The 14,198-nt window shown below is 46.7% G+C and overlaps 3 protein-coding genes across 3 annotated transcripts; 2 read left to right on the forward strand and 1 right to left on the reverse strand.

The window, feature by feature from the left end:
* Positions 1-91: 91 nt before the first annotated feature.
* Positions 92-3,842, forward strand: SERLADRAFT_359609 (uncharacterized protein; the record flags this gene model as incomplete). The annotated part of the gene is made up of 15 exons (XM_007313884.1): positions 92-138; positions 197-228; positions 278-1,034; positions 1,104-1,315; positions 1,369-1,490; positions 1,546-1,749; positions 1,811-1,915; positions 1,969-2,092; positions 2,148-2,303; positions 2,356-2,526; positions 2,576-2,871; positions 2,928-3,065; positions 3,118-3,312; positions 3,368-3,586; positions 3,648-3,842. 15 exons carry the CDS (start codon positions 92-94, stop codon positions 3,669-3,671), a joined length of 2,802 nt encoding a protein of 933 aa, XP_007313946.1.
* A 345-nt stretch (positions 3,843-4,187) lies between these two features.
* SERLADRAFT_445492 (uncharacterized protein) lies at positions 4,188-9,742 on the forward strand (the record flags this gene model as incomplete). Its single annotated transcript, XM_007313885.1, has 14 exons — positions 4,188-4,367; positions 4,426-4,470; positions 4,531-4,590; positions 4,648-4,660; positions 4,729-4,832; positions 4,885-4,963; positions 5,013-5,156; positions 5,213-5,356; positions 5,410-5,487; positions 5,538-5,581; positions 8,123-8,169; positions 8,221-8,360; positions 8,424-8,529; positions 8,581-9,742. The coding sequence occupies 14 exons, from the start codon at positions 4,188-4,190 to the stop codon at positions 8,651-8,653; spliced, it is 1,257 nt and encodes a 418-aa protein (XP_007313947.1).
* Positions 9,743-11,431: 1,689 nt separating this feature from the next.
* On the reverse strand, positions 11,432-13,629 carry SERLADRAFT_457850 (uncharacterized protein; the record flags this gene model as incomplete). Its single annotated transcript, XM_007313886.1, has 6 exons — positions 11,432-11,684; positions 11,735-11,922; positions 11,975-12,035; positions 12,096-12,204; positions 12,272-12,838; positions 12,916-13,629. 5 exons carry the CDS (start codon positions 12,361-12,363, stop codon positions 11,505-11,507), a joined length of 630 nt encoding a protein of 209 aa, XP_007313948.1.
* Positions 13,630-14,198: the final 569 nt, after the last annotated feature.

Genomic DNA, 14,198 nt, shown 5'->3' on the forward strand with positions numbered 1-14,198 from the left:
TTGAGAGGTGTTTGTACGTGTTAGCTACGTGTCGTGCCAGTGCCATCACCTTCTTGAGATACAAAATCCTTCATCCTCTACATCGTCGGTCATGTCCTCGCATACGCAACATTTACCCGCAGGTTGGGCTGCAGAATGGTGAGCATATTACTGCCAGCACACCAGGTTTTCGAATTGTTCTTAACTGTTTTTGCAGGGATGCATCCAACCAGAGATATCTCTATATTGGTTAGCATATTCAACAAATCTCACCACAACAAGGCTTGACTTTTTGCAGAAACCCTTACTGGGCGCACACAGTGGGATCCTCCCATTCAAGCATCGACCGCAGTAATGGACCTTCATGCAGCTTCAGTTCCCTCTACACATGGAAAACGTCGCCAATATGCTGCTGGTCAAACGCAAGCTTACTATAGTGCCTCAGATGGCCCTACAGATCCTGCATACGGCGTGTCAACACCACAGCAACACCCTACTGTCCCAACCGGTCAGCTATTTACACCGGGTCTAGCCGCTGATCAACAGTTCGCTATGCAACAACAGCCTCAGGCTCAGTATTATGCTCCCCAACAAGAGCCGCAATACATTAACGCCCCTGGTTTTGGTCAGGAGCCAGTTTATAACCCACCTTCCGCTCCAGTCAATGCACTCGCAGATCAGTTTGGGCAGATGGGAGTTGGAGGTCAAAAACCTTATCAGCTGCTCACCACCAATCTTCTCACTTCCCCGCCTGATCCCCGCGAGTTGTCACGACCACCCCCAGAGATGCGCCTGCCACCTAATTCCTGTATCACGAACTCGCCGTTTGCCAATGCTGACCCGTCGTATCAACGTTCAACCCTTAATGCGATACCTACTACTTCTTCTCTCCTCAGCAAATCCAAGCTTCCGTTGGGCCTCGTTATAACACCTTACCGAAGTTTGAACGAGGGCGAGCAACCTGTCCCTGTCGTTACCGATACTGTCATTGCGCGATGCAGACGCTGTAGGACGTACATCAACCCCTACGTTCAGTTTATAGACGGTGGCAACCGGTAAGTCCTACAATCGCTAAACTTGAGGGTACTATGACTCAAATGTGATTCTTATACACCAACTCGTAGCTGGCGATGTTGTATGTGTAATATGTCAAATGAAGTCCCGCAGCTCTTCGACTGGGATCAAGCTCGTAATCAGCCAGGGGATAGATGGTCACGCGAAGAGCTGAATCACTCCGTTGTCGAGTTTGTGGCGCCCACTGAATACATGGTTCGACCGCCTCAGCCCCCTGTGTATGTCATTCTCATTGACGTTAGCCATATTGCGGTGCAATCCGGTGCGTATACATCGACTCACTGAATAAAGTTGAGGCTAATATTGACACTGTAGGTATGGTGGCTACTGCTACACGTACTATCCTGGAGAACCTGGATCGCATACCGAACGAAGATGAAAGGACTAAAATTGCAATTATTGCTTATGATGTTGCACTCTACTTCTTCTCTATGCCGGTTTGTTTGATTTTCTGATTTCAAAGAAACCGCCTCTGACACGAGAAATGCTCAGCCTGGCAACACCGAGTCCACGATGTTGGTTGTTTCAGACACAGACGATGTTTTCTTACCTAAACCAACGGACCTTCTTGTGAACCTGGTGGAAGCACGCGCATCCTTGGAAGCTCTTCTGGGAAGAATTAATGATATGTTCCAAGACAACCATACTGTAGGCAGCGCGCTAGGACCAGCTCTTCAAGCGGGTTTCAAGCTGATGGTAAAATTGTTTTACGGAGCTTTTCTTTCATATTCAAGTATTTAAACGGATGTATTGTTAGGCCCCCATTGGAGGTAAAATCATGGTCCTTTCGGCCTCGCTTCCCAACATCGGGGCTGGAGCGCTCAAGAATCGGGAGGACCCAAAAATATTGGGAACTTCAAAGGTTTGACTTCGCACGTGTTTTTAATTGCTCTATTGACACAGGTGATGTTTCAGGAGTCTGGTTTACTCCAAGCTGCTTCGCCTTTCTACAAGACTTTTGCTATCGAATGTTCGAGAGCCCAAGTATCAGTGGACATGTTCCTATTCAGTGCTGCATACCAAGACGTTGCAAGTCTCGGTTCGTGATATTTATTCTGTTTCACTTGGCTTGAAGTGACGAATGAAACGCATAGCTTGTCTGCCGCATTATACTTCAGGCCAGACTTACTTCTATCCTGCATTCAACGCTGCCCGTTCCGAGGACGCTATCAAGTTCGCTCACGAGTTCGGCGAAGTTCTCGCCATGCCAATTATGTTGGAGGGAGTGATTCGTGTGCGCGCGTCTAAAGGTGATCACCTTGTTCTGCTGATGGAAATATTGTATTGAATGGACATCTTTAGGGCTGCGGATGGCGTCGTTCCACGGAAACTTTTTTGTCAGGTCTACGGATCTCCTGGCAATGCCCGCCGTACCCCAAGATCAATCATACGCCATTGAAGTTCAAATCGAAGATACGATCACGGCCCCCTTCGTTGTCTTCCAGACAGCCGTTCTCCACACCACATGTTATGGTCAGTCAATTTTTATATATTCGCAGAATGTAGGCTGATGTTTTTATAGGTGAACGTCGCATCCGTGTTATCACACACGCCCTTCCTACAACAAGTAGTTTATCAGAACTTTTTGCCTCTGCAGACCAAGTTGCGATGGCCACACTTCTTGCTAACAAAGCTGTGGAACGCTCGCTCACCCACAAGCTGGAAGATAGCAGGGATGCCGTGTTCCAGAAGATGGTTGATATACTTGGATCCTACAAGAGTAGCATGACTGCTGCAGGCGCAGGCGCTAGTGCCCAGTTGGCAATTTCAGACAACCTAAAGATGCTTCCAGTGTTGGTTCTTGGTCTGTTGAAAAATGTAAGCCTAGCAAGATACGCTCATTGCATAGACTCACCATATGTCTTGAACTCTAGGTCGGCATTCGACAAAGCGCACAGATCCCTCCTGACCTTAGGGCTTATGCTCAAGCGCTGTTGTCATCGTTGCCATCTCAATCCCTGATTCCTTATATCCACCCTACGTTTTACTCGTTGCACAATATGGCCCCTGAGGTAAGAACATTAGCTTCGTGCATAAAAATTATGTAGATATTTATTCATCTAGGCTGGTACCGTGAGTGAAAATGGTGTCGTATTACCTATTCCTTTACCTCTCACATCGGAGCGACTGGAGCGACACGGCTTGTTCCTTATTGAGGATGGTCAAACCATATTTCTTTGGATCGGTCGTGATGCGGTACCTCAGCTGGTACAGGACGTCTTCAACTTACCGAGTTACGATGCCCTGCGCGGGGGGAAGGTCGGCTCATTTTTTGATTTCATCTGATAATTTTGAGCTGATATAGGTGGATTAGACCACACTTCCGGTCCTGGATAACCCGTTCTCGCAACGTGTCAACACGATCGTCCAGAAGATCCGGGAGATGCGTCGGGGCGTTTACTACCCGCATTTATACGTAGTTAAAGAAGACGGGGAACCACCTCTTCGGTTATGGGCATTAAGCTGCTTGATACAAGATCGTGCCGATGTTTTACCGAGCTACCAACAGTTTATCACACAATTGAAAGATAAGGTATGTTTTGACGTACATTTACAAGCGGGAGTCGTCTCGATTAACTGGCTGGTTTTGGCAGGTCAATGGGGCCAATAATTACTAGTCATCAGGATGTCCAGTAGAAGGTATACAGTGCGATGCGTTTTTGTTACCGAGTCCGAATATTACACATTTCCCTTGGTCGTTTGTTTTGTGGGCCTATAAGAAACGTGCGACTTTTACCAGTTATGTAAAGGTAGTCCCATGACGAACATTCGATAACCTATTCGCCATGAATCTTAGGTGGAACTCCCCTCAATATGTAAACATTGTGCGCGAGGCAATCGAAGCGACATTCTAGATGAGTCTGTGCTTTGCATGATGACTCAGTCAGCTTTTCTTATCTATAAAAGTGCGGACATGGGATAATATTGGAAAAAACTCGTATCAATTTTAGCTCAACGGCATCATGTCTCTCTCACCTCCAACACTGAATGCCAACATTGGTTCTGATATTGCTGAAAACCCCATTACGTCGGGATCTGCACCCATTCTATCTACGTCGCCGAGGCCTCGTCCCAAGCTCGATCACTATGATTCAAAGAACAGCGATAGAGAAACTATAGAACTTGCCCCCGTCATGCTGATGGGGGATGTCTCGACTACACTAACTGAGTCTACTACATCAGTCGTTCCTACGAAATCTCAACGTCTACGTAGCCGAATACAATTTGCGAGCCTTTGTTGGACCCTGTATGTTACTGGTTGGAATGACGGTTCGAGTGGTCCGTTGCTCCCACGGATACAAAAGGTCTATAATGTAAGTGTGATATTGACTAGTTCGCGTAGTCTTGAGTTAATCATCTATTCTTGTTAAGGTCGGGTTTACTACGGTGTCTCTCATCTTTGTCTTCGCGTGTATTGTATGTGGTCACAGATATCACGGGCTAATCTGCAGCTGATGGTCGTGTTCCTCGCTGCAGGGATTTTTAATTGGAGCAACTACCAACGTCATATTAACTGATAAACTAGGCTTTGGGAAGGTAAAAGAATCGACATCCTCAATGACAGAGTCTGACATATCCCATTATTTATCGTAGGTTATCGTGATAGGTTCTTTATTTCTTCTTCAATTGTGTCTTAGATAACATTCTAATGACCTAATGACCAAACCCTACTAGGTGCTGCATTGCAAGTCATTGCCTATAGTTTAGAGGCTTCAGCTCCTCCTTTCCCTGTCTTCATTCTAGGCTATGGTATCAATGGAATGGGAATGGCATATGAGGAAAGTTTTCTTCCCTTCTGTAATATCATATCTGCCTAATAGCTATATACAGAATGCTCAATCAGTTGGTTATGTAGCTAGCTTCAAGAAGAATGCAGAAGCAAAAATGGGATTGTTGATGGCTGCATATGGTACGTTGCAGTTCACAAGTCGACTCATATAATCCTGACATTCGACCAGGAGCGGGAGCATTTTCGTCACCTTTGGTCGCAACGCATTTTTCGCAGCTTCCGCACTGGTCGTTCCACTACCTGTGCTCTTTGGGAATTGCTCTGTCTAATACTATCATATTAACGCTCGTTTTTGGTCTGAAGAACCAAGATGGTAGGACCTGCCCCATACTGAGTTTTATGTTCTGCGATAGCTAAATCATTATTCAGAATGCCTTGCACAGATAGGTCTAGCGGCGATGGAGACAGGCACGAGTCAAGATAGTAAATTCCGGCAGATTTTTGCCTTGAGAGACGTCCACCTCCTTGCTTCTTTCATCCTAGTGTATGTTGGTGCCGAAGTGACTGTAGGAGGTACGTCATTATAGCAATGGACCATGTTCACAAATTGAACTTGTCTGTGGCAGGGTGGATTGTCACATACGTAATTGACGTGAGAGGTGGAGGTCCCTCATCTGGATACATATCTTCCGGATTCTTTGGTGGTGGGTAACATAGCGCCATTACAAAACCTTTACTAAACCTTCTCAAATAGGGCTCATGATTGGCAGAGTAGCTCTATTATGGGTGAATCGCAAAGTTGGTCAAGATTTTCTATCGCAAACACCGCTTTACTTACGTTTGATTAAGATTGGAGAACGTCACGCACTATTCATCTATGCTATCTTAGCTATAGCGTATGTTTCAATGTAACGCCATACCACTGCTCTCACTCACACTTTGTTTTAGTATGGAGTTAGTGGTATGGTTAGTCCCTTCCCTTGTTGGCGGAGCGGTGGCCGTAGCCATTATCGGCGTGTTGTTGGGACCCATGTATCCCATTGCCATGAACCATTGCGGAAGAGTCCTCCCTCGATGGCTACTCACAGGTGTGTGTACGAGAATTGGTTCATGCAACAGTTGCTAATACTTGAGATTATGCTCAGCTTCAATAGGGTGGATATGCGGTGTCGGGCAAGCTGGGTCTGCGTTGGTCCCTTTCATGGCTGGCTCTGTTGCTTCACGGGCGGGGATCAAGAGTTTACAACCTGTGTATGATGTCTTATCGCCTGGCGTATTTAACTTACCAACTGACGTGTTTTGATAGGTTGGTTGGTATAATGGGTCTCATGACCGCTCTGTGGGCATTCGTTCCCAAGGGCCCGCGCCGTGCTGATTGATGGTGCCTACTAGGCTACTCTGTCCCGGTCAAGCTGTCTGTTTACCTCCCACAAGGGATGTAAAGGGGTTCGCGATTAACCCAGTCCATGGTCAGAACTGATTTCCATGAAGATTGAACGCTAGGTCGTTTATGAAATGTTCTTATGATTTTTACTCTTGAAATATCTCGCATACATAGATTTGTTGTTCATAGACATAGATAGTGTAGGTACAGGGAGTAGCGTAGTAGTAGATGCTGTAAAGTCCTTACTCCGGAACAATCGGGCCGCATGGAAATGAAGTATGAGGTCAAGACTGACTCTGAGAAGTACTTATTATCTTTTATGTATTTTATCACTGTGGGATTCCGTAAACTGGTTTTGCTTTCGACGTCCATTGTCCTTTGCACTTGACCTGTATGTCTGCCCCATTGTCGGGCCAACCCCCGCTCAATAGTGGAAAGAGTAATGGTCATATACTTGCATCCCCAACGCTGCGGTCTAAACTAGACTTGCCCAGCGGTACCGCGACGGATATCACAGATAAGAAGCAGTCATCACCAGTCCACCTAAAACATGAAAACTCCCCAGAGATGCAGCCAGCTAATGACATCGCTTCGCCTTCCTCCAAGTCGATAACCGTAGGCTTGCCTACCAAGCCTCAGCGGATTCGTGCTCGAATCCAGTTTGCAGCGTTATGTTGGTGCTTATACGTTGCTGGATGGAATGACGGAACCACAGGTCCTTTACTGCCTCGTATACAAAAAGTGTATGGTGTATGTGGGAAGTACTTATAGTCAATATACTGATGGTCTCAGAAGATATATTAGGTTGGATTTACAGTAGTCTCCCTTATTTTCGTGTTTGCATGTGTCGTATGATATTCATATCTTCTATCCTCTCTCTGAATAGTTCATAACATGCACCCTAGGGTTTCATATCGGGAGCATTGTCAAACCTCGTTTTAACAGAAAAGCTTGGTTTTGGCAAGGTCATTGTATTGGGTTAGTAACTCACACCATCACTTTCTCTCCTATGACTGACATGTTGTCCTCTTTCAGGTGCCTTTTTACAGCTAGTTGCATATGCCATCGAAGCATCAGCTCTTCCGTTTCCTGCATTTGTTCTTGGCTATGCAATCAATGGGTTCGGTATGGCCTTACAAGTAAGGTTTCCCCCTAAATTTCATACAATGGTGCACTACATCTTGAATTTGTGTCAGGATGCACAAGCCAACGGGTTCGTGGCTAGTCTCACAGATAATGCCTCAGCTAAAATGAGCCTTATGCACGCTGCTTATGGTTAGTGTGTTCAATAAAACGGTATCACATATGAAGATTGACCATTTCTCTTAGGGGCTGGAGCGCTTTCAGCACCATTAGTGGCAACGCAATTCGCTCAGCTTCCGCACTGGTCATTTCATTACCTATGTTCACTTGGCGTTGCCTTGTTGAACACGATCATACTAGTGGCTGTCTTCAAATTAAAACCGCAAGATGGTATCAATAATTCTCGACGTTCCAAACTAAATTTACTTATTCCATTGCCTTACAGAATGTTTAGCTCAGATCGGACAAGCAGCAGGAGAGAAAGGCACGAGTGAAGATAGCCAATTCCGACAGATATTCCGGCTGAGGGAACTTCATCTTCTCGCATTTTTCATTCTGGTCTATGTAGGCGTCGAAGTTACGATGGGAGGCACGTATACTGATTGAATGTTGATCCCCTTCTGACATGCTCACTAATCAAGGTTGGATCGTTACATATATCATTGATGTGCGACATGGGGGTGCATCTTCAGGATACATCTCCTCTGGATTTTTTGGAGGTAGCGTTAACAGCCAGTTGAAAAGCCGCATTTAACAATAGCTTATACATCAGGTCTCATGATCGGTCGTGTGGCTTTACTTTGGGTAAATCGGGTTGTCAGTATACGAGAATCTTCGATACAAAAGAGACGTTCTGAAAGCTTTCCTTCTAGGTTGGTGAACGCCGTGTAATGTACATTTACGCTGTAGTAGCCATAGGGTAAGCATGTCGACACTTGTACTCGATTTACTACTAAAATATCTAATACAGCTTGGAATTCGTGGTCTGGTTCGTTCCCTCCCTGGTCGGCGGAGCGGTTTCTGTGGCAATCATAGGCGTCTTCCTGGGTCCAATGTACCCCATTGCGATGAATCAAGCTGGGCGCATTTTGCCTCGTTGGCTCCTGACAGGTATGTCTGTGGTTACATATTTCTGAATAAAGGCATCGGATTTTATAATCTGCAAATATATAGGCTGCATAGGATGGATAGCTGGTTTTGGTCAAGCAGGGTCTGCTATTTTACCATTCATGACCGGAAGTATTGCATCTCGAGCAGGGATAACAAGTTTGCAACCACTGTACGCATCTTTGCACTCGAGTGTTCACCACAGCTTAACCCTTGCTGATAGCTTGGTCGCAATGATGGGATTGATGACTATATTATGGGCATTAGTGCCCAGGAACCCGCGTAAGGTGGACTGAAAAACAAGACCCATTCCGCTAGTCACAAATATAGTATGGACTGAGATTCTTCACGATCCAATTGTAATGTTGGATAACAGAACTCCCCAATATATATGTATATATATATATATCATTAGATGACACAGCGAATAGACAAACATCTTTCGTGAGCACATAAGGACTGTCACCGTTTTCGCCTAGAGCTATTACTCTTGGAAGTACTTGAAATGCCTGCTGTCGTAGATGCTCTCATGCTTTTCCTGGGCTTGGTGGGCTTTGGAGGAGACAGAGGCTCCGGAGATGATGAGGCAACAGAGGATGCAACAGATAATCTACTAGACCGTCGGGGCCGCGAGGTGGTCTCTCCCTCGATATCTTTTTTGGACGTCCGACCCTTGCGAGCGGGTCGTCTGCTTACAGGTGAAGGTGGTAACGGTGCGACTTCATCCGCCTCTTCTTCCTCCGTCATCAGAGAGCCAGGTATACTGCTTTTTAAATCAACTTCCTCCTTCGGAACCCGATTTCTCCTTTCACGTGTGCGTTGTGTTGATGGTGCTGGATGTACAACTGGGTTACGAGGGACACCGTTCCTTTGAGAAGAAGCCTCTGGTTCGCTATCTTCCTCCTCCATGAACGCACCAGGAACCGTATTACTCTTGACCTCTCTTGGTCGCGTGGGCTGACGTTCATCTGACCGGCTCGCGTTACCGAAGACAGAGAAGGACAGCTCTGCAGGTGCAGCTTCCTCTATCTCATCCTCCTCCTCCTGAGGTACAGATTTTCCTGATAAGACAGCATTTTCCTCTTCTGATTCCATGTCTATATCGAAAGGGTGCGTTTCTGCAGGTTTAGAGCTGGGTTTTGGCATAGAGCTTGAAACTTGGCGATCACGATCGAAAGTCCGTTTGACACCAGCATTAACTGGGGGTTTATAGAAGGCATTAGGAGTTTGGTTGGCACTGCCAGATTTTTCAAAGAGAGAGCTGGTAGGATGAACACCATTAACAGCATTTTTGCCGGATATGGACTTTTGAAATGCTCCATGAGTTATTTGTAAGCCAGATGGACCGACGAGCGGAGCGGTCGATTGTGCATTAACAGACGATGAAAGACTTGAGGAGAATGGGTGTGTAAGAGATACATTAGCAAGTGGCGGCGTCTGCGGTTTGGCGGAAGCCGGTGCCGAAAACAAACTTTGGTGGGGGAGCGCAGAAGCAGACCCGTTTTGCGACGATCGCAGAGACGTATTAGAAAGGCTGAAACGTGGTTGTGTTGAGGGTTGTGGTGCTAATGCGCTTGGTGGTTTCGAAGCAGTACTTCTGACATGTGTAGCGGAACCATTAACGGGAGGTGTTGGTAAAAGCACTTCCTCCCACGACATGCTGAGGTCACCGAGGGGTGTTTTGGTGCTTCCAGGGAGCGGTTTACTCCTTGATGAGGACATGTCACTCGTTTTGTCGCCAAAGATATTTAATTCCGCTTCAACCAAATTCCTTTCTACCACAGGCATGGTAGCGAGAATGTCGTCCATCATGCGCCGTCTGTCTTGCATTACTTTGAGAGCTTCGTTGTCCCTGCCGGCTACGACGCCAGAGAATTGACGGTCAAGCTTAATTGCATCGGCGTAATGTCCGCTCTGGATGAGACGCACGCATACGAGATCTTGGACTACAGGGACAGATATCGAGGGAATAGTTTTAGGTGGGTGGAGTGCATAGTCGTGAAGCGTCTTCTGTTCATAATCGGATAGCGAGAAAGCCAGCAAGTGTGACAATGGTACAGAACGTGGCTTAGCTGTATTCAGAATGATCAGCAATTTTTAAGTACGCTTAACAAATAGGTCATCGTACGTGAAAGACACCACTCGAGGAGCTTCTTTAGCAGTCGTGATCTCGTCTCACTAGAGTCGGGGAATGAACGTTGATATTGCCAAGCTTCCAATGAACTTGACTCCGCTAAAGCAATGGCATACATGTCCATGTCGTCTGGTTCCGTGAGGGGGGGTTTAGCCGTCTGTACGTATTTGACAATGAGCTGAGATGGCTTATTTGCGAGGGATATAGCCTGGAGAATTTTGGAAGCGTAGTCTCTATTAAGACGGGCATCGGAGAGTATTGAGACAGCTTTCTATGGACCTTTCAGTTAAGTTTTTCGATCTGAAACAAGATTACGACATACCGCAACGTTTACACCCGTGTCTAAAAACCAATATGCATCGGCAAGAGATACGAATTGTGGTGGTATGCATCTTTCCTCTTGAAACCTCCCTTCCCTTCCGTCCTCGTACCACTTCAACAAAATATAAACAAGGCAATCTTTCTTGAGATTGTCGTAGGAAGAGCCTTGAATAGCGTCTAACAATCGCCGAAGTGCAGCATGGTCTGTGGGAGGATAGTACATGTCCGGACTTCGAATACCACCTCTCACAAGAAGGACGTCAAATAGCAGCATGTCTGTCATCTGGGCTCGCCTGGCTTCGATCTCCTGTGGCTTTGGGTCGAGCCATGGAAAAGCCTCAGGCGGGTCAAAAAGAACAAGCCAGTCTGAGGTTGCATTTTCACCATCCTATGAAATATGAGATGCTTGATAACAGCGAGTGCGGTGCAATACTTACGACGTCCATGTTATGTCCAAGGGTATACGTGCTGGATGTTGACGCGACCAAGTTGAATGTCGCGGTTCAACAAAAGCAATGGTCTCGGTGCCCGGAAATGACCGAGCATTGTGGCTGCGGGATTTCTCATTTGCTTCCATTTGAAATTTAGACAGTATGAGGATTGTGACTGAAATAAGTACAGTACAATACATCTTTATTGGCGGCGGCGATACAAAGCAGGGAACATTGAAACAGGGTATAGCAAGCAATACATCAACGAGCTGTAGTTTGCTGTCCTGCCGCTTTCTCTGACAGCCGATCTACGATGGGTGCATCAGCGGCATTAGCAGCTGGAATTTCTAACTTGGAGCTAGCATCTCTACGGTCTGACCGCGTTTCTCCCTTGAATCCAAGGTAATATATGCGAGATGAGTCGCCGCCTACTGAATCACTCTTCTCACTGTTGTCAACAGCGTTGAGACCAAAAATATAGAACGACGTACAAAATATAAGCTCAGTGAGCTGATGTTAGCAAAGGCTGCAACTCGTAGAGGATATTCGACAACCCCAGTTTCTCCTTCAAGAAGACTAATGTCTAGCTGCGGCTTGGTGACTTCGGCATCTGCGAAGTCGACAATATTAGGATAATTCGCATACAACCGTAGGTGACGCGGCGTGACTTCTCCTCTGCCTGACGAGAGCCGTCAGCACAGTAGTGACTATAGAATTAATACATTTCTAACCAAGTTTGACGATGATGGATTTTAGCCGTACGCTTTGTGTGAAAGGGACATGTATGATCATCTACGGATAGCCTTAATGTTTTGGAAAAAGTACGGATATGCAAACTTGAAAAGACAGTACCTGGTCATCCACTCCAGAATCTGCGAATTTCATGGTATCATCCCGTTCGTTCCAAGGTTTGATGATCTCCTTAGCATCCTCTGGTACAACCAGGTTCAGACCGTGCACACTTGACTCGGTTTATCAGTCAAATCACCCAGTCTTCCATGGCATCGGCACAAAAGCACGACGCTCACTTATCTCTATTGATCAAACCGAAGATATTTCCAGCATCGCCCCCAGCCAGGTCTGGAGCAACAGAATTCGAGCCATAGTCCGAGTCTGACATACCAGTCAGTTTACAAGAGTACGCGGTGCTCCGTATTCGGAAATCTGCTCGGGATATGGCAACAAACAATAACAAATACGTCCGTACCCGTTGGTGGAAATTTCTCTGTGTTCAGTACGGACTACAATGAATCGACTGGTAGGGTCCAGCACCTCTCAAGCTCTGCGACAGGCCCAAGCGCGGAGTAGGAGTGTTTTCTATGCCTGCCGTTCATCTTTTCTTAGGCCTTACACCACCCAACCTGAACACCCAAATATCACGGGCTCAGTCCTCACTGATAATCGACCCGCAAAAGCCCACTTCAATGGAGCAGAACCTCTTGAGGATGGCAGCGTTGGCTACCCGGACCTCATGGTTCCAAACACATTGCTGGATTCACACGAAGCTGCTGTCTTCCCCCCTACACGACACACGCCCTTCCAAAACCGAGTCATAGTCCGCAATGACCCATCCATCTTTGAGCTGCAGCGTTTGTCTGAGGAGAGCTCGGAAAACGGAGCTGGCATGAGTAAAGGTGCAGATGAGGATGACGAGCTTTCTCCACTAGCTCACCTTCCACTCGGGCCGAGAGAACTCAGAGAACTCTACAAATTCCCTCTAATCACGCGTCGTATCACGCAGCAGACTGGAAAGGGTAAAATTCATCGGATGTATGCGCTTGTCGTGGTAGGGAATGGAGATGGACTCGTGGGATATGGAGAAGGGAAGGACGAGGAAGCCCCACGCGCTACAGACAAGGCCTTCGCGCAGGCGGTACGCAACATGGATTATGTGGAACGTTTCGAGAAGCGGACTTTATGGACGGAGATGGATTCTAAACTAGGCGCGACACACATCATTCTACGGCCACGTCCTGTAGGATTTGGACTCCATTGCAATCCTAATGTTCATCAGATTTTAAAGGCAGCCGGTATCAAGGATGCTAGCGCGAAGGTGTGGGGAAGCCGTAACCCTTTGAGCGTGACAAAAGCGCTGTTCCGGATGCTGCAGGCCGGAAATGCACCTTTATCCATGGGTGACGGTATCGGCGGAAAAGCTCGAAGACTGGATAAGGGTTCGGGCCTCCGTAGCAAGGATGCTGTGGAACGAGAACGAGGAAGGAAATTGGTTGACCTTAGGACTTGGTGATGAAGGATATGGTATTTCCCAAGTATATTTCTAATATATTCATGCTGTCGACGCGATAGTGGTCGTTCCCCCTGCTCAGTGCGATTGGTAATGTAAAACCAGGCACTCGCTGGTCATTTATACGAAACACTACAGTTTTCTGCGGTGAACTTGAACTTTATATTGTTTTAGGTCGCTGTATGTGCATGGGTGTGCTACGCGAGATTATTCCGGAATGTGCTTCAAAGCCAGGGTTAGCATCATGGTGATTGTCTGACACGGCCGGCTCTGGAGAACCACTGAACAGGGTATATTGTTTTTGCATGTTCCGTACGCATATCATGTATATGGCGTCTTTGACTGACAGACCTGCGCCAGGGCTAGTTTCATCTAACTATACCTTGGCTGGTCATTCCGAACATTTGAAAATCAGTATGTCGATACCGCCCTACAACTTGGGAACCCCAACTGCCTTGGACACTTCTGATAACGCAGCCCATACAGTGGTAAAGCTAGACAATTGAGATATTCGGACTCAGCGGCTATGTGAACGCGCCTCGTTTTCTGAATCATTCCATCAAGCAAGTCGAACTCAATCACGACACACGCACACCAATTATGCAAGTCCTCACATGAGAAAGCTGCCAGGTCTGAAATCATTACGCCGCACTCGTGTTTTTGATTTCCGTATGTCAGCTATCACAAGTAATACCACCTTGACAGAAGAA

This window comes from Serpula lacrymans, assembly GCF_000218685.1.
Source record: "Serpula lacrymans var. lacrymans S7.9 unplaced genomic scaffold SERLAscaffold_2, whole genome shotgun sequence".
Taxonomy (NCBI): Eukaryota; Fungi; Basidiomycota; class Agaricomycetes; order Boletales; family Serpulaceae; genus Serpula; species Serpula lacrymans.